Source organism: Carassius auratus, chromosome 36 (assembly GCF_003368295.1).
Source record: "Carassius auratus strain Wakin chromosome 36, ASM336829v1, whole genome shotgun sequence".
Classification (NCBI taxonomy): Eukaryota; Metazoa; Chordata; class Actinopteri; order Cypriniformes; family Cyprinidae; genus Carassius; species Carassius auratus.
The window spans coordinates 15682107-15703582 of NC_039278.1; the positions used below are offsets into that span (position 1 = coordinate 15682107).

General features: G+C 37.4%; 1 protein-coding gene across 2 annotated transcripts in view; it reads left to right on the forward strand.

Annotated features, from left to right (window-relative positions):
- Nucleotides 1-14649, forward strand: part of gli2b (GLI family zinc finger 2b) — an 82623-nt gene extending 67974 nt beyond the window's left edge. For both annotated transcript variants that reach the window (XM_026221693.1, XM_026221694.1), the window contains exons 9-14: nt 3179-3313; nt 6117-6266; nt 7661-7825; nt 9586-9867; nt 11358-11682; nt 11791-14649. In XM_026221693.1, the coding sequence (XP_026077478.1) occupies nt 3179-3313; nt 6117-6266; nt 7661-7825; nt 9586-9867; nt 11358-11682; nt 11791-13931 (3198 nt within the window). In that variant the 3' untranslated portion in view covers nt 13932-14649. The remainder of the gene's footprint in view (nt 1-3178; nt 3314-6116; nt 6267-7660; nt 7826-9585; nt 9868-11357; nt 11683-11790) is intronic.
- The last annotated feature ends 6827 nt before the right edge of the window (nt 14650-21476 follow it).

A 21476-nucleotide genomic window follows, 5' to 3' on the forward strand; every position in this document is an offset into this window, starting at 1 on the left:
AGAGTTTTTTCCCCCCTCTCTTTCTCCTTCTCTCGCGCGGCTCATCTTTTGACAAATCTGTGGCTGCTCTTGCCGGTGAGGCTGGTTTGTGCTTGATGCATGGGGAATAAGGCGGATGGCGTCGTCTGGGGGCCAACAGAATTGATGAAGATAGCTCACGGGGCAGAGATAAACATGCTGTAGTCAGCATACCGTGTGTGTGTGTTGCACTGTACCCACAGCAGTGCAGCGGTCCGATCACTCTTAACACCACGCACGTGTCCCTACAAGCGCACAATTAATGTTTCGTCTTCCTACTACGATTCTGGCTAAGTAAATAATATAATAGTGTTCAGGGAGTGCTGATATAGAGCACAACGGCACGTTTCCCACGCCGATTGTCTGTCCATTGGCAGCTAACATCTAAGGACATTGATTGAAAATAGGTTGAAAATAGTTTCACTTTAAGAGTGACGACAGCTGACATTGATATATTGTTGGGTTAAGTCATGGTATTTTGTAAGCAAAATTCAACATTTTTTGACGTCAAGTCAACGTTGGGTTCACGATTTTCAATGGCAAACAAAATTTTACATCTGTCCACTGTCGGAGCTTGGCGGCAAGCCAATGTTGCCTTTCGACGTCAAAACTATTTTAATTTCTAATCAGAATTCAACGTCTGTCCACTGTTGGATGTAATGTTAAACCAATGCTGCATTTTGACATCAACACGATTTTCATTTCCAAACCAAAATTTTACTTGTGTTCAGTGTTGTTGGAAACTTCAAACCAACACATTCCATCCAAAATTAAACGTCAGTCCATTTTTTGACTTATCATGAAACAAATACTACATTTTGACGTCCAACCAACAATCAAAATTCAACATCTGCTCAATGTTGGAAGTTGAGTAAGGGTTAGGATGTCAACCTAATTTTCACTTCCAACCAAAATATTACATCTGTCCCATTTTGGAGGTCGACGTCAACATTGGATTTTGACATCAAACTGATTTTAATTTCCAACCAAAATTGAACGTGTTCAATGTTAGAAATTAACGTAAAGCAAGTGTTGGAGATTGATGTCAATTCAACACTAGGTTTTGGCATCAACCCAAAGTTGGAGGTTTTTATTTCCAACCAAAATTATCTGTCTTGACGTCAAGCCAGTTGTGGGTTTTGACATCAAACTGATTTTTGTTTCCAAACAAAATTCAACATATGTCCAATGTTGGAGGAAACTTCAATCCAACAAACCAACCTTTCAATCTTAAATTTAACATCTGTCTGCTGTTTGAGGTAACATCCAACCAATACTACATTTTGATGTCAACCCGATTTTCATTTCCAATTAAAGTGAAAGTGACGTGACAAACATACTCAGAATTCGTGCTCTGCATTTAATCCATCCAAAGTGCACACACACACACCATGAACACACACTTAGAGCAGTGGGCAGCCATTTATGGTGTGGCGCACGGGGAGCAGTTGGGGTTTGGTGCCTTGCTCAAGGCACCTAAATCATGATATTGCCGGCCCGAGACTCGAACCCACAACATTAGGGGTAGGAGTCAAACTCTCTAACCACTAGGCCATGACTTCCCTAGAACTGTATTAAAATGTAACTTTAATTTTCATTTCACAACATTGTTCAACGTTCAGCTTTTGGTTTTGACACCAATCTGATTTTTACAACCAAAATTCAAAATATGTTTAATGTTGGAAGTTGGGTTAGGGTTTGGCCAACACTGGGTTTTGATGTCAACCCAAAGTTGGAGGTTTTTATTTCCATCCAAAATTGTCTGTCCTATGTTTAAAACTGACGTCAAGTCAGCTGTGAGTTTTGACATCAAAACGATTTTTTTTCCAAACAAAATTCAACATTTATCCAATGTTGGAGGAAACTTCAATCCAACAAACCAACCTTTCAATCTTAAATGTGACGTCTGTCTGCTGTTGGAGGTGCCGATCTCCAATTCCAACCAATCTGTAACTTTAATTTTCATTTCACAACAGTGTTCAGCTCTGGGTTTTAACATCAATTCGATTTTTTACAAACAAAATTCTACATCTGTTTAATGGTGGAAGTTGGGTTAGGGTTTAAAGCCAGGGTTTGGCCAACACTAGGTTTTGACGTCAAACCAATACAAAATTTTGACGTCCATCTGATTTTCATTTCCACCCAAAATGTAACTTGTGTTCAATGTTAACATAAAGCCAATGTTGGTGGTTGACATCAAACCAGTGTTTATTTTTAACGTCAATCTTATTTTCTTTTCCAACAAAAATTCAACGTCTCTGATATTTTGGGAGTTGAGATTGAGTCAAGTCAAGGGTTTTGACATTAAAACGATTTTCGTTGCTAACCAAAATTCAATGTCTTTCCGATATTGTAGGTCGACGTCATGTCAGCTCTGGGTTTTAACATCAGAACGATTTTACAACCAAAATTCAAAATCTATCCAATGTTGGCGGAAACTTCAAACCAACAAACCAACACTTTTCATCCAAAGTTTAACATCTATCCATTGTTGGTGTTGAACTTCTGTATGATGTTATATTAATGTCCAGTGCCAGCGATTTAGTCTGTGGGTGGTTTGCCAATATATAATACTAGATGCATTGGCTTCTTATTTGGGACTTGATTTGCATAAATTTGGCTTTAAATATTATGTAAACTGTTCAAAAAAATATCACACAGGCATTGACGAATCAAAACATTCTCGTCTGCTGTACTTCCCAAACACTGGGTCGTGAAGTCTGTTTTCACAAACATACGATTCACTAATAATTTTCTACTAAAAATTATTATAAATGTACAAAAACATAGGAAAACTGAAACCACACATACAAAAAAATAATAATTATCACATACTCTGTTTTATTGTAAATTAGTTAAGATTACATTTTATTCATAGACACTGAATGTTGAATATATTTAAAGAGTAAGAAAAGAAAGGCTGATAGGATAGTCTTTATACGTAGATGGTTAGCGAGTGTTTTATGCAAATTAACTAACTTATTTAGAATACTCCAAATTCATTAACAATAGGTGGAAATTTGTCATTGGAAGAGCTCTTGTGTAATAGTCCAGTTACAAATAATTTACGCAATTAATACCACGTGAGACCCATTTCCTCTTGCTAACAAAGCGGTCCGCTAAAGAGCGTTTACGCTGTAACTCTGCGGTTCCCCCTCAGGACCATCCGGGCGGCGCAGTGGACCTGAAGGAAGACTTGGACGACTGCAAACAGGAGGCTGAGGTGGTGTACGAGACCAACTGCCACTGGGAGGGCTGCAGCAAAGAGTACGACACGCAGGAACAGCTGGTGCATGTAAGTGTGTGTGTGTGTGTGTGTGTGTGTGTGTGTGTGAGAGGTTATGGGATATTGTGACACACAGCAGACACAGGTGAACGTTTCAGAGCTGTGCTCAGTTGGAACAGAGTCAAGTCAGCACTGAATACCTTCAGAATCAAGATTTATGGCTCTAAACACATCAACATTTTTTCCAACTTATTCAGTCTAAGGACCGCCCACTTAGACAAGAAGAGCCCGCCTCTCCTGCATTTATAATGAGGAACCGACCAATCAGATTAGAGCTTGGCATTATGAGAAAATTCTCATTGTTTTTGTGTACCATGTGGTCCTGTCTTTTTACCTAAGTTTACCGAGTCAGTTTTGGCCGTGGCAGCTGAGTGGCACAAGGTGTCACTGACCTCTGACCTCTTGACCTGTGACCCAAAGGGCACAGCGTAAATCTGTCTCAACAGATGATCTGAATTGTCCATGTGGAACTGAGCAGCTTTAGAAGAAAATAAATCTGGGAAAATATGGGAAATAAAGAGTTAAATTACTGTATGTTCATTAAAAACAATCAGTTCGACAGTCAGTCAACACTAAAACAATTTACAATGTTATATATATATATATAGTATTAATATTATATTAATATTATATTACCATAATTATAATAATTACTTGAGGTTAATTTCAGCCTGATTTTCATTAAGAAATTATTGTATGTGTGTGTTTTATATTACACATAATTTATAAAATTATATATATATATATATATATATATATATATATATATATATATATATATATATATATATATATATAATTATTATATAATATTTAGATTTTTTTAAATACTGATAAAAATCCAAATTTTATATATAATAATTAAAATACATTTTTTTTTTTTTTTAAATACTAAAAGTTAATGCTGGATTTTCATATCCAACCAAAATTTCTATGTTAGTAAATGATGTAAAGCCAGAATTGGGATTTTTAAGAATTATATATAGTTTCTATAATATATAATATGACTTATAATAACAAATCTGAAGTTTATATATAATAATATATTTTTGATATATATTTTTTTTCTGTATGTTCAATATTCAGAATCATTCAGGAACTGGAAACAATCCACACACACACACACACACACACACCCTCCACAAAGAGCATCATCATGGCCACAACTTTCCATCATGTCATATAACACTGCACTGCTCAGGATCACTGATAACACACACACACACACACACACATTTGTAACAGCCGTTATCAGTGTGTATCAGTTGTGTAAACAGACGATGACGAGTGTGTGATCTAGTGACTGAACAGACAGAAAGAGTGAATGTTTCAGTGGAACGGACGCCTCTTTCTCTCCGTCTCTCTTTCTGCTTCACTGATCGGCTGGAATGCAACAGAAGCACCACAGGAACAAGTGCATGCTGGGATAGATCAAGCCTGTCTCAGGAAAGCACATCAGACCCTCAGAGAGAGCAGTCAGTCGTGAACACACTCCAGACAAACTCCTCTCGACAAATTAAAACTTCATTAGCAAGCATATAAATAATTGTTATGTTTGTTAAACATATAATTTAATACAATTTATAGCATAATAGTTGAATAGTATAGCATAATATTTAAATATATATATATATATATATATATATATATATAAACCATATTATAATATTATTGTATAATATATAGCTATTATAGTACATAAAATAATAATATAACTCATAATATATAAAAAATATATGATATGTATAAAATAATATATATTACATAATATAATATATAATATTATTGCATATTTATAAAATATCCTGCAGCATTTGAAACACATAGATGTAAAAATTTAATCTAATGCAACAACATTAGTGTGTTTATATATGTAGTGTGTACACACACATAATATTAATTATTATATTAAATTTAATTATTATTATTAGAATATATATACATACAGAGAGAGAGAAAAAAAAAGTAATTAAAATATTATTAAAGTTATATAAGTTATTATTTGGATAATTCTAATATTATAATTAATATTATATATAAAAAATATAATTTATACAGTATACAAAATAATATTATAAATATAATAAAAAATATTTTTTTTTAGAACTATTTATTTTTAGTGACTCTGATTCAAAAACTACTGAACACAGTACAGAATAAAAAATAAAAAATGTAAATAATAATAATAAAATGATTATTGTACAAAAAGTAAAAATTATTCTTTAAAAAATAGATATGTAAATAAATATAAAGATATTTATTTGATATATATATATATATATATATATATATATATATATATATATATATATATACCGTGCAGCCTTTGAGATGCACAGATACAGAGACTTGATCTGATAAATCACATCCAGACTTTCTCAAGCGAACAGATTCTTTCTGAAGCCGCTTTGTGCACATTTCCAGAAATCCCTTAAAATCTGTTTGTGTTTGTTGGAAATTGCAAACTTGCGTCTCTCCTAGATCTGAGGTTTCTCATCCGTCACCAGAGACACTTTATAAAACACGATCACACACCATCACATTTTCTTAATCCCGTCTTTCAGAAACCAGACGCTCGTGATGGATAGCATTGTTTCTTCAACTGGCCAATGGGCAAATGGACTCCTAAGAAGCTCAAATTGCTTTATTTTCTCAAGTCTTGCATCCAAATGACGCCAATTGTGCAGTTTTTTAGCACGACTCGTGAAAACGGCTCGGCCAATTAGACTTTAAACACAATCCTGACATTACAAAGGGAGAAAAGACGTCTGAGACAGAGTGAAAGTGAGCTGTTGTGTTTGTGTGTTCGCAGCACATCAATAACGAACACATCCACGGAGAGAAGAAGGAGTTCGTGTGCCGCTGGGACGAGTGTTCGCGCGAGCAGAAGCCCTTTAAAGCGCAGTACATGCTGGTGGTTCATATGCGCAGACACACTGGAGAGAAACCACACAAGTGCACTGTGAGTCCGTCACACACACACACACACCTGCAGAAAACTAGCCGTCTGCATCAGAGACCTAACCATTAAAGAAAACATTCAAAATTACATTTCAAAAAAGTAAATGTCCCAAACAACATTGCATTCTTCTTACCTTTAAATTTTTTTTTCAAAAATGTAAAATGCATTTGTCCATCAACTACAGATACATCAGAATATTTTTGTACTTTAAAAATGTATGCAAAATAATAATAAAAAAAATATATATATAATGCAAATGACCCAAATTTACAGCTTAGACAACTTGCAATTTTAGATGTAAAAAAAGTATTTTAAAAATATGTATTTTTGAAGCGGAAAAAGGCCCACAACTATGGATAAGAAAACTAGCATTTTTATACTTAAAAAAAAACTAATTTAAAAAGAAAAAAAAAATGCTAACAAATAATAATAATAATAATAATAACAATAATAATAAAGTTCCCAAACTAAAGATAATAAAACTATTTGTTGTTAAAAATGTATGCAAAATATTATTCATTATTCATAATATAATTCAGCTTATATTTATTCTATATATATATATATATATATATACATATATACAGCTAAGAAAATTAGCATTTTTATTCTTTAAAAAATGTAAACAAGTCATAAAGATAATTATGATGATAATGTCCACAAACTGAAGAGGTGGAAACTTCTTTTTTCTTTTTCTTTTTAATTTTTTTATGTGTGCAAAAATACAATTAAATAAAAAGAAAGTCCCAAATATACAGCTAAAAATAAATAAATATTAATTACAATGCAATATCTTCAAACTACAGCAAAAAAAAAAGAAAATTAATGAAAACTTGCATTTTTATCTATTTTAAATACAAAATAATAATGCAGATGTTCACAAACTATACTTTAGAAATTAATAATAATAATTCTAATAATTTAAAAATGTCCAAAAACTACAGCTAAGGAAAATTTTGTTTTATACTTTAAAAAGCGTAAAAAAAAAAAAGTCCTCAAACTATGGCTACATGAACCCACACTAAACACATATCCTCACATATACATTAAACGTGTTAAAGTGTCCTATATCAAGCATAATTCAGAGTGAATTCCAAACAATACATCATGAAGCTAGCAACTCTAAGGTCATGGGTTTGTTTTCCAGAGAATGCAATGCATGAACTTGAATGCAATGCAAGAAAAATACCTTGAATGCAATGCAAGTCACTTTGGATAAAAGCATCTGTCAAATGCATTCATGTAAATGTGATGTTCAGCATTGAATAAGCAACTGTGTTTGTGCACAAAAATGAATAACACTGGAGATTAATTGAACTGTCACAGTTGTAGTCTATTCACACACACCCCTGGAGTGAGCCTTATGTGTGTGTGTGTGTGTGTGTGTGTTTCAGTTCGAGGGCTGCTCTAAGGCGTATTCTCGTCTGGAGAATCTGAAAACACACCTGCGCTCACACACCGGAGAGAAACCCTATGTGTGTGAGCACGAGGGCTGCAACAAGGCCTTCTCCAACGCCTCGGACCGAGCCAAACACCAGAACCGCACACACTCCAACGAGGTAAACACACACACCTCCATCCGTTAACATCTCTGTTTACACGAACATCCACACAATTCATCTACTTACATTACTGTCATACAAACATGACTCAAAGATGAACACATTCGGGTCATTTCAAACCAAATAATAAATAGTAAAAGAATAAATAATGTCAATAAAGAAAATAATATTTTAATTTTGCATTGATATTTTTTGTATATAATTTACCAAATCATATTATACTGTAATTATTTTTTTAAGTAAGCATACCTCTTTAATTGAAAATTAGTAAAACAGCAGTAAACAAATGCTTCCATGATGTGTAAATATTTAGTTTAGTAATGTAGTAAGTCATAGAAATATAGAAAATATTATTTTAATACTTGTGCATTGTTGTTTTATTCTTCAGATTTTTTCAATTTACTGTATAACAGCTAATCAATATACTGTAGTACATTTTTTTATTTAAGCATAAATTGTTAAATAAAAAAATAAATAAAGCAATAATACAACAAATGCTACCATGATGAGTAAATATTAAATTTTGTGAAGTAAAAAGTAATATAAATATAGAAAATAATTTACATTTAGTTTTTTACTTCAGATTTTTCATAGTTTACTGTGGAACAACCAATCAGAATTCTGTAATACGTTGTTCTTATTTAAATAATTAATTGAAATAAATAAAACAGCAGTACAACAAATGCTATCATGATGTATAAATATTTAATAAAGCAAATTAATAAATCATATTTTAATAGTTTTGTATTACAGTAATGAGAATGGGATTTATTTTAGTATGTTATTTATTTATTCATGTATGTATTTATTTTATTGTGCTAATTATAATTAGGTAGGTAAATCATTAAAATAATATTTAAATGCAAACCATTTTAATAGTCCTATTAAAATGGTTTGTAATAGTCCTATATATATTATAACTTATTTTTTAATAGTGAAAGTAAACGCTCTTTTACGTGCAATGAAAGTGGATGGTGACCATGAGCGTAACCTCAAAAAAACTTCAAAAAAAGAGCTATCAATCAATGAGGGTGAACAGCTTATGACAAAATATTAATTTCTGGTGAACTATTCCTATAAACTTAGAGCGAAGACGTAGGTCGACTCCATTAGATCGGTTAACGTCATCCAGGAGGGAGTTTCGGGCGTATGTCGCCCCACTAGTCGTTCTTCAGAGGACGGATCAGATAATCTACTTCACTGTGGCATTAAGGATCTGCTAACTGCCTAATGCTATGTAAATGTGCCATTTTCAGCATATGCTAACAAATTTAGGCTTAATTTAGATTTGTTTACACATTCCCTCATCGTGTGTAGTGATTGCTCCTGGACGCCCAACGCTGTCCCATTAACCGGCAACGTGTGCAAGTGAATAATGAGCTGCGAAGCTAATGAGTACGGCAACCCACAAAACATTAGTGAGAATCAAGTACGTCCCCAACGGAGAAACAGACCACCTGCAGACCGCGCATAGAAAATGAAACCTGGCGCCATTTCTGTTGTTGGTTGATCCATCACGAGCTTAAGGAGGGAGAAAGATCATTTCGTCTCAACTTTATTAGTAAACAGCCATGCATCACGAACGCTTAGCATTCACACAATCAGTATGTCAGCGCACGCGCTGTAATTTATTCCTCTAATTGTGTATTCATCTACCGATCCATTTGAAGATAATCTGACTTAACAGGAAGAGATAAAACTCTAATTCAAAGTCGTACATTTGACTGTGTGAAACCGAGTTATATTTATCTCCGCAGAAACCCTACGTGTGTAAGATCCCGGGCTGCACGAAGCGCTACACCGATCCTAGCTCGCTCCGGAAACACGTCAAAACCGTCCACGGCCCCGAAGCTCACGTCACCAAGAAACAACGCGGCGACCTGCCATCCCGACCTCATCCGCCCAAGGAAAATGGAGAGAACGAAGCGGGAGCCAAACTTTTAGGCCGGACGGCGGAGGAGAAACTCGAAGCCAACAGCACGACTAGAGGAGTCGAGGACTATCTACAGGTCAAGTCCATAAAAACGGAGAACTCTATGGTAAGATCTAGTGTGAACAAGGCCTAAAACCAACTCTACTGACGATTGTGTTTGATCTTTATGGACGCGTAACAAAATGTATGTAATTTGAATAACAAGAGTTGTTTTTTTGCATGCCTGTAATCTGTACTCTCAAATATATTATTCATTGCTGATTAAATATGCATTAAAATATTTTAGTCTATTAGAGGTTATGCTAATCCAGACATACTAACAAAGCATGCCGCAGATATCTATCTTTAACCGCTCTCTCTACATGTGCTTCCTGTTATCTCTTTCCTGTTTCTCTACCATACACTTTCCGTAAGGACAGACGCTATTGAGGTGAGCACGGATCCTGTTGTAATGTCTTAATATCAGTCGGTTTCCAATGTTGTTTGGGCAGTTGGCAAATGACAGGATTTTGACCAACATCAAAATATATTTGTGTAAACTTTCAAAAGTAATTGCACATAAGTTGCAAATGTATCTTCCCTTTTTTCAAACTATCAAGTTTAAAAACTGTGTAGACACGAGACAAAAAGATGCTAATTGGTTTTTCGAGGGTAATTCATGACCAGTCAATTTTTTTTAAATAGTCCCCAATTTGCCAGTATATTTGAATTGGATTTCTACCTACATTTTTTAGTTTTGATGATTGTGTATATGTCAGCTGCCCATTTACAGAATGCATGGTAAATGTTTCGTACATGATTCTCTATCTTTTCTTTTTTTTCCATTGGGTTATATCATAAAAACCTCACTCACAGAGCTGTTGTAATCAAATTTAGGAATGATAGTACACCTCCTCCATTCTAAGACATTTGGCTGTTGAATTCATCACTGTGTCAAAAAAAATTGGACCCCTTCATTGTGTAATTGCCTGAGATCTGTTGGTGCACTGAGGGCTTCTAATTTCCCATGGGCTTCCACCCCAACAATCCAGCCCTATCCTCCCACCATCCAAAGATCTAACGCTCCCGCCCGCCACTCAAGGATAAAAGCCATTAGTGGATTAATATTATATCAGTGGGACTGTTTTTGTGTCCTGAACAAATAGTGTCAGTGATCAAGCTGTGATCAAGAACGGCTCCCCTGTTCACGTGGGGACAGAATACATTTTCTTCATTCAAGAGATCCGCTGTCAAATGACGTGAATACAAAGACGTGCCTACCTTATTTATGTCGAGAGCTTTCCCCTTTGTGTATTTAATGCCAGGCCGCATGCATAATGCACAAAGAGGTTGCCATAGGAAATAACGATTTGTCATGCACTTAACCTAGCTTTGAAAAATCTTGAGGGGGATAAAAAAGACGTGGGATGTGTCTTGAAGAAGGGTGTTTTCCCAAACCTCGACTCAGTATGCTCATTATTTGCAATTTACACTTGGGAAAGTAATTGTATGGGTCGTGGGTGCATTGCATGTTGCTGTGTCTGCGTTCTGTTCCTTTCGGGTCATTCTCTCCGTTGAGCTTCTTGGGTAATCACACTTTCCATCTGTCACCCTCAGATGTATCAGTCCAGCCCTGGTGGTCAGTCATCATGTAGCAGCGAGCCGTCACCACTTGGCAGTGCCTCCCACCATGACGGTGGAGTAGAGCTGACGGGACTCAGCGGGGGCAGCATGGGAGATCTGAGCGCTCTGGATGACGTGCCCCTTGTGGATTCAACCGTCTCCACAGGAATGTTAGGCCTTCATCTTAGGAAGAACGCTAGCCCTGCTTACAGACTCATGCACCTGAAGCAGGAAAAGCTGAAGCTGGTGAGGGACTCGTGCTCCTGGGTAAACCCAACTCCTCCTGCCCCCTGCACCAAGCTGCCACCCATCAATACCGGTGAGTAAACAAACGGAAATGAAACCGTGACTTGATGACATGTCCACCGCTGATGCATTCCCCAAATCCAGTTCTTATTTCTCCAAATTCAGCTGCTCTCTGTTGCAGGTTCTTTATTGGAAGGTTCTGGCGGTCTGATTGATCCAGGGCTTTCCATCTCCAGCCCACACCTGGGTGACCTTTGTCCCGGGGAGACGACAGTTCTGAGTCAGCTGGTGGAGCGCCGTGACAGCCTCGCCAGCACCACGAGCTCGGCTTACCTCCTCAGCCGTCGTTCATCGGGAATCTCGCCATGCTATTCCAGTCGTCGGTCCAGCCAGACCTCGCAACCTGGTGGCCGTCTTAACAACATCAGCTCTACTGGCTCCTACGACCCCATTTCCACCGATTTGTCTAGAAGGTCCAGCGAGGCCAGCCAATGTGGAGGACTCCCCAGTCTACTCAGTCTGACTCCTGCCCAACACTACAGACTCAAAGCCAAGTATGCTGCTGCAACAGGAGGCGCTCCACCCACCCCTCTTCCTAATATGGACTGCATGAGTCTAAGGACTCGGATGGCCCTGTTAGGGGATTCCCATGAAACGGCCACTCTCCCTATGCATCCCCCTTCAGTTCCCAGAAGGTGTAGTGACACCGGCTATGCTAACCGTAGCATCTTGCCCCATGAGGTGACAGGAAACATCACTCGAAGAGCGAGCGACCCAGTTAGAAGAGTAGGCGCAGAGCAGCATTCCCTCCAGCAACGTTACAACAGCTCGTCCTATCAGTCGTTACACCCTCTTGCATCCAGTCGACACTTTTCGCAAATCAATACTCTGTCTGAGGGTAATGTAAACCACCACATGTATCCACCCCGACCTCCAAGCATTTCTGAAAATGTGGCGCTAGAAACCGTGGCGAGTGAAATAGACAATGGTCTTGATGATGCAGTGATGTTGCCTGATGATGTCACTCAGTACCTTACATCTCAAAATAAAGATTCTGTCCAACATGCTGCGACAGCGTACCGCCACCACCCTGGACAGAGCATCCACAGCTTTGGCTCCCCGCAGGAGTCCCATTACCAGAGACGCCTAGCCTTGGTGGAGGGCAACTTGAATGCCGTAACACGTCAAACTGCAGCTCCGAGTTCCCAGCAGACGTTTCCAGGTTCCCCCAGTGACACTAAGAGGCAGATGCCGGTGCAGTGGAATGAGGTCAGTTCAGGGACAGTCGATTCATCTCACAGCCAAACCAAGCAGGGATCAGGGCGGGGAAACCTCACCGCACTCCAACAAAAACAAAACCTCAGCCTTTTTCTGAGCGTCAGCTCCAACCAACAAGTTGGGCTGATGAGTCACAACCTCGCTAACGCTGCCCAGCAGAATCACGTGCAACGGAATAACGAGTTTAATTCCCAGAGGATCAACCAGAAGCAACCACTACGCCCAGCTAACACAGAGCAGGTGAACTTTCTGTATGGTTACCATCAGGGCTCTGCTTTGAATGACATCAGTGTAGGTTTGTTGAGTCCGTCTGGTAAAACGCTGACGGCACAGCCTGGCAGCATCCAGAATAACAGGGTACGAGCTAGTCAAAGCAATGCCACTTTTCCAAATAATCAGGGAAATTATTCCCAGATGAGCATCAACCAACAAGGCTATGGCATTCCGGCCCAGAATCCAATGCTGAACGGAAACCACGGACTGCTACAGCCAAGGCCGCCCACAGAACCTAAACCCTACAGTGGGCAGCTCTCAGCGCCAACAACAACTGCAGCGCAGCAACTTGGTTACCCACAATCCAACTTTAGCCCTACGTATGACACCTCCGAGGCCAGTTCCAAAAAATCAGCTGACGTGGGTGTAAACAGCACAAATACCAACAACATGTTCTACACTGGGCAGATTCACATGTTCCATTCCAGCAGTCTGGGAATGGCGGATGCAGAGTGTGCAGCTATGGTCGCAATAGGCTCCCCTGAAACAAATCAGGTCTCCAGCACAGTGGATTCAAACGGAGAAGAGCATCAACAGATCGACTTTGATGCTATGCTGGATGATGGCGACCACTCCAGCCTCATTTCCGGAACTTTAAGCCCCACCCTCCTCCGCAGCCTATCCCAGAATTCCTCTCGTCTCACCACGCCCAGGAACTCAGTGACGTTGCCTCCGGTCCCTTCAGCAATCGGCAACATGGCCATCGGAGACATGGGCTCCATGCTGACTGCCCTCGCAGAGGAGAACAAGTTCCTCAATATGATGTCATAGGAAAAACAGCAAGCACACGATTTAAAGAGAAGGTTTTTAAAGTGTATGACTTTGAACAAGGACGTAATATTGCGTAAACATTTTACATGCTTTTTAAAAGTGTATTGTTATGTATAGTATTAGTTTTTGTCCTTTTGTTTTGTTCAAGAAGCCATACTTTGCCTTAGACCAGTGTATGTACAGCACATATGAAAAGACAGAGAATTTGATAAGCGACAGTCCTGTATTTTTATACGACTTCTGAATTGACGACATTGAACACAGGAACAAGTGCCTCGCTGTGCACGAGCATATGCAGGAATTACATTACTCTAGCAGAACGGGACTGTGTCTTATCGAGAGGTTTTGTATATTCTGTAAATTAAATGTAATATTATGCTTCCTATCCTTGTTTTTACTAGACAGGAGAGAGGTCCCAAGTGAACATGCAGATCAAATATTATGAAACATTATGAAAGTGTGGTTCAGATTCAGAAATCACAAATTTTTGTTTTGATTTACTGACGACCTGAATGGACTCACAGGAACATAACCACGCTTTAAAGAGATTGCATCCCTCAAGTCTGAACCGAACTCAACACAAACTGATTATATTGAACTGTTGAACTCAATATACAGAAACTGTCCTGTTGTACACAGATTCATTTAACAAGGCTGGATCATGTAGATATCTTTTGTACATTTTTTTATGAAATACAATATTGTTGTTTTTCTACTACAGTGTTGTTTGCTTCTTCATTCTAGATGCAGGGCATTTGTGAAGAGTTTAATGCCTTAAGTTTAGATGCATTGCATTCGGTGTACTTTCCCTGGGAATCATTGCCTTTGTTAGCACCATGCATGAGCTACAGGAATTGAGTTTTTGGACCTTCCTAGTTCTTGTGGATGACAGTGTTTGAGTATTGATGGATGTAGAACGTAAATGCAATCTGCTCTTATCATGTGCTGGTAATGCATTTCTCTTACATGTCGGCCAAGTTGGGCAAAAACAAGTTGGGCAACAGTCATGTGACTTTAGAAATAGTTTTTTTAGTTTTTGTTTGAGAGTGGGCTGCTTTAAGAACACTGAATGTACGTCGTATGCATACTGAGTAGGTTCTGGAGTAAACCACCATGTTTTCTCAAATGAACAGTGGCAGACTGACCTCAGAGGAGCGACTGCCTAAACCACATAAAACACACACTTGAAGAAGGAAACGGTCCTGGGACGAGGTCTTCGGAGGAAAAGCCTCAGGAACAAATGGTTTTATTCTGACAGTGAATTCAGCCGAGGCCTCGTTTGATCTCCTGTTTCTGATAGCTGAAATTTCGTATTCTCTCTGAGAAATGAAAGAGCCGGGAAAATAGCCTTAGGAGGAATAGCCAGAGGATGAGAAAGAAAAAGAAAAAATGGGGGGAAAAAGCGTTGAAGTCTGAGAGCGGACAAAAGGGAAATTGCCAGAGCGCATACAGAGGGTTGAAAGGCATTGTAAAGACGCGACCCCAGTGACCTTCTGAGAGATCTGCATTTGCCTTAAATGATATAAGACAGTTAAAGTGTGCATGCTATCTAGAGCAATTTGTTTAGAAAAATGAGACTAATTTTAATAAAAAATTTAATTTTGCATGGTTTTTTATTTTTTTACAAAATTTTCTGACATGCTATTGACTGCTTTGGACTTCAAAACACTTTTGCAGTAAAGGTCTATGGGGCAAGAATAATAGATTTTTAAGCAATTGAAAGCATTTTTCTGTATAGATGAACTTTTGGTTATGTGTTTCTGACGTTATTCCCAAAGAAGGATTGTCTTTAAGTGTTGTGTTACGTCACATCATTTTTGTATCCTTACATTTAAAAACCCTTAATGAGTTATTTCACCCAAGAATGGAAATGTGTCCATCTTCTAATTAGTCTCGAAGCATCCTAGGTGTATGTTATTTCCTCTTTCAGAATAATCCAATCATAGTTATATTAAAAATTGTACTTGCTCTTCCAAGCCTTTCAATGGGGGTAAGCAGGTGAAAAAAAGGAATGGTAAACGAGCGCTTCCTGGACTCCAAAATTGGTTAAAATAGAGATGCTCTTTGGATGGGAAACTAGATGCCAAAAATCAAAAATGAAAAAGGATTTCCACTCTCAATTACAAAAGTAAAAAAGCCTTTATTATTATGGCTCGGTCACATTAACCTTCTAAAAAAACTCCAACGCGTTTCGGCTACATGCCTTCTTCTGGGAGTTAAAACAGGTGTTTGTTATCAACAGTTCAGAAAACGTGAAATAAAGTGCGCGCATCTGTAATAAAACATCCCTCACTTGGCTCAGGGGTGAATAAAGGCCCCCTGTAGCTAATCCATGCGTTTTTATAAGATAAATATCCATAATTCAAACATAATAATAACTTTTTTCTCACTTGTGCTGACTGTTTGGACCTGGAAAATGTGCCATTGTAAAGATCCCTAACAAGTCTTGTTAAATTCAAAATGCATCTAACCTGGTTAATGTTTATGATTAGGTGACGTGAATGTAAACATTGTCCGTCTCTCTTGATAGTATCCCATACCAGTGTCATCTCAAACTTTATATGGGACAGGAAACAAGCATCCATTAGGTTTCCCTCAGAGTCCAACGAGGCAGACAGATATAATAGGAGAAGCAGAGCGAGGGCTTGTGGGATTTGGTAATGGTGTGTGTTGAGAGCGGGGCTCAGGAGATCGCTGAGCTAACGATGCTGTAATGTAGTGCTGCTGTCCACATGAGTAGCAGCGTGACAGATTGGGTGAGCAGCGAGAGCAGACCGGAGAACTACACACACACACCGGCCGATCAATCAATTAAAGATGCGGGCAGCCATGGCAGGAAGAGATGCTAATTAACACACTGCAGGGCGAGACTCTCACACACACACACACACACACACACATATATGCGCAAGGGCCGCTGCTAGTCAATGCTAGAGCAGATTGTCCTGTGCATGCACACATCAATACTGTGTCATTTGTGTCATGCTGAACAACAATTAAGTACTGTATCTGCATTGTTGTAAGATTAAGTTTAGGGTTGGGGTAGACGTTTATAATACAGGTGGCAAATTTAAAGGGATAGTTCACCCAAAAATGATTTTTTTTCAGAATTAACTCACCCTCTAGCCATCCTAGGGTGTATATGACTCTCTTCTTTCAGATGAATCCAATCAGAGTTATATTTAAAAATGTCCTGGCTCTTCCAAGCTTTTTGATAGCAGTGAATGGGTGTTATTTTTCAGTAGTGCGATAAAGTGCATCCATCCATCATAAAAAGTGCCCCTCATGACTCCGAGGGGTAAATAAAGGGAAAATGTTAAATATTTTGTGCAAGATACTTCAAACTTTAAGGCCTGGTATGGGTTTTAAACTTTACGACTATGCTAGTCTCGCAAGAACCAATGTTTGTTTACAGGAGCAAAGGAAGCAAAGTTTCCTAACTTTAGCAAAGGAAAACCAGTCTCTTCTCTTGGCTTCTTTCGAAACCCTCTGACATTCTTCTTTACAAATACATCTAATTTGTGACCGGTCTTTTGTTTTGCTCTCTCCCCTTACAACAGGCCGTATTTTTCTTCCAACAACGTATTTATTCATTACAGGAGTCCTTTATTCAACTCTGGACCCATTTGAGGCACTTTTTATGATGGATGGATGCACTTTATTGGACTTATTTTGGACTAATGAAAAAAATAGCCATTATAAAACTTGGAAGAGCCCGGATATTTTTTTATATAACTCCGATTGTATTCGTCTGAAAGAAGAAAGTCATACACACTGAGGATGGCTTGAGGGTGAGTGAATCATGGGGTAATTTTCATTTTTTTAGGTGAACTATCCCTTTAATTATAGTTATTTTCCAGCCGTAGCTTTATCCCTTCCTGGATTAGTAATCAAACACAGGTTCATCTCTTCTTCCAGACCCTTGGAAACCGAGCCGTTTGGGTCACACTCGCACACAAACACTGACCGGGGAAATCAGGCGAGATGACGAGAGACTTGAAGCTTCTGCAGTCTCCGGAAACTCAGAAAACATCAAAGACAGATCAGATTCCCCTTTCATCTGACGACATGTCCAGGTTACCACTGATGTCGTTAGGCTACAAAACCCTAGAGATTAAACTCTTTTTTCTCTACATATTCTGAATTATTTCAAAAATATATATTAAGCCATTTTTAACCGTGTACCTTCTCCCAACCATGAACTGGTGAACTCCTAAAGTGCTGTAGATGATTACATTGAATTAGTCTTGTATTTATTTTTGTTTTGAGATATCGTATCATCTATTCAATAAGGCGTAGGAAAGAGAAGATGCACCATTTATCTCATAAGTGTTAAATAATTTTATATAGGTACAAAAATAAATAAGATGTCAGAAATCTGGAAATATATCTGACGTCATGCACCAAAGGGTATATTATGCCTGATGGGCAAATATAAAACGTATCTGTATGTTTGACTTAAAAATTGTGATATAATTTACACAAAATTATAAGTCTTCAGATTGTATAATTTATGTCAATGCTTACAGTCTATATTTATTTATTAGGTCATATAAATGTGTAGGCGTGTAAAGTACGAGTGAAGTGTGCATGAATACATTTGTGCGTGTGTATTTGTGCTCGCATATGATACTGGATCTAATTGTTTTAAATAAAAGTTGCCTATTTTTTATTAATAAAATGAGGTTTGGGACATAGAATGTAATGTTTTCCAAATGTCCTCTCTATTGATGTTGGTATTTGACGTTCTAAGACTTCCAATACAAAAGCCTCTGAAAGCCACATCTGTCAAAAACAAGATAATGGTTTTGAGTCAATGTTATTTCAAGACAAGTCATGTGACTCGGCGGCCATCTTTGAATGGGGCAACATCAAGTTCTCCAAAACTGGTCACTAAGCTTACGATTAAATTTCATATTTGAAATCACCAAAGAAATCTGACGACAGCTGTGTCATAAATGTTGTTCCATTTGCTCAAATAGTGTTATCAAAAGCTTATTTTGTGCACGTCTAAATCATTGGGTACGGTGCACAGATATGTAACTCCTAACTAGAATAGATTGAAAAAAAAAGTTATTAGGCATTAAAGGGTTAAAAACTGCTTGTTTGCTTATCTATTTATTTAAATTTTGGATTGAAATACGAGCTGGAAGTGTTCAACCAGCAAGAAAAACTGAAACGGTTCCACTCACTGAAGCAAGATGCTCATGTTCATCTAGATAATGTTTCCTTATAATCCACAGAGCGATGTGTTTAAATGCAACGCTTGCAAATGCAGTCTCAGTGTGAGCTAATTAATAACGAGAGAGAGAGAGAGAGACTCCTCAAGCACTCTCTAGCTTCTTTAACACTGAGTAAGTGAGTGAGTGAGTGAGAGAGTGAGAGAGTGAGGAAGAAAGAAGGGCAGCTCTCAGATCTCTCTCTCGGTCTCAGAGAGCCGCCTGCGGGCAAAGCCCCGGAGAACCACGGCGTCTGATCCGCATTAACCGTGACGTGTTGACTGAAAGACTGTTGATGAAAGGGAAAGACGCCTTTAAAGCAGCTGAAAGCCTCAGAGGTTCCTCATCAGACTCAGGTTGATGATCTGAATTGAGACGGTGAGCCTCGTGGACTCTTTAATCTCTGAAACGGGGGGCTGCGTGACAGATCCTCCTCCGAGGTGTCGGACACACTCACTCCTGACAGATTCTGGGTGTTCGGTCCGCGCCGGTGGCATGATGACACTATCACACCTTCACAAAACTGATGTCTCCTTAACTTGTTTTACCAGATGGCCATTTTCCACAAGCTGATATGATTCTTTAAACTCTCAATGAAAAGTCTACTACATACTTTGGTTAAAATTTCTCAATGGTAGTGTAAAAAACACCCTTTTTACCCTGTCAAAATCAGCTGTTTTAACTAAGCTGTTTTTTAGTCCATGTTGCTTTAAATGCTAATGAGCTCTGCTGACCCCGCCCCCTCTCTTCCATGGAGCAACTTCTGTAAACTTCAGCCTTGAAACTTGCAAACTTGCACATTATTAGGAAAGGAAAAAACCCTTAACGCTCACTTCTTGTGTAGATGAAAACACTTTCTGCATGTAGCACATAAAACTATTATGATATTCCGGATCCTTTAATGTATTAGATATGCACAAAATCTAATTGGACGAGCCACATTCATAGCTGTTCTAACAAAGCAATTAGAAACTAAAGAGAGTTTACCTTAATTGTGGAAGTATTTGCGTATTTATTAATTTATTTGTTTTTTTTTTTTTTCGATAATCACAGTGCAGATTACCTGAATAGGCTGGAAAAAATGTGTATTATAAAAAAAAAATAAAAAAAAAAATAATAAATAAAAAAAAAAAAATATATATATATATATATATATATATATATATATATTTATTTATTTGCAATAGAGTAATGACAATTGTTGAGGGATGTGCTAATTTTATTTATTTGTTTATTTATTTAGTTTTGAATTAATCACTAAGAATAATATCCTCATAGCTCTAAATTAACCATTAATTATGTTTCTTTTATTTACATTTTTGGGCATTGGAAAAAAGTAATGAGAATATTTATTTATTTGTTTTGCATTAATCACAATGCAAAATATCTTATTTATTTAAATTTATTTTGGCTCTTAATTTTAAAATTTACATTTTCTCCTTAATATTTGCATCTTTTCACTGTTTAAAAGAATAATATGGCAACATGTTTTTTTTTTCATTATGCACCAAATAAATTTAAGCATTTTCAACATTTTTAAGTTATACCTGCAACAGATTCAACTCATTTTATAAAGCCCATTTAATATAATTTAAGATTAAATGTAGAGCCAGTTTGATTACACTTAACAACTGAAGGCAAGTTTTTAGGTTTAAGCAGGTGATGATTTTTCAGGTGTTGTGATAGTTGTGTTTGTCTTCAGACATCTTCCTTCCTGTCATGAACAGAAACATGAAACTCAAACCCTGACAAGACCAGTAAAGACACGTCAGACAGCAGACAGAGAAACACCAGGACAGAGGGGCGGCCAAAACAAGACGTCTCACAGAATCATGTCTAACCCTGTCCTGACACTGACGAAACACTTTAAACAGGGCTTTAATATCACAAGAGGAGTTCAACTCGTGACACTGCAGTTAAATCACAAATATTTCTACTAAAGGTCCGCACATATAAAATAAAAATGGAGTAAGAGTACGGTTAAAGTACAGAGATATAAACTGAATATGGAGCAGCTTAAATATTCACTGACAAATTTAAAAAAAAAAAATTCACAAATGAATAAACATTTAAAAATATGTAAATAAAAATGAAAAATATATATTTGTTCTGGATGTGTGATTAATGTTGTGTGTTCTCTTCATTTTTACTTTTATGCAGATTTTTTTTTTAAGTTAAGAGTACTTTTCAGTGTAGAAGACATAACTGAGATATTAAAGATATCATTTATATCAAATATTATAAACAAAATATGTGCAATTTACAAAATATTAATTTGAAAAGTCAAGCATCACATGTATCCTTCACCCAACATCCCAGAATGCAT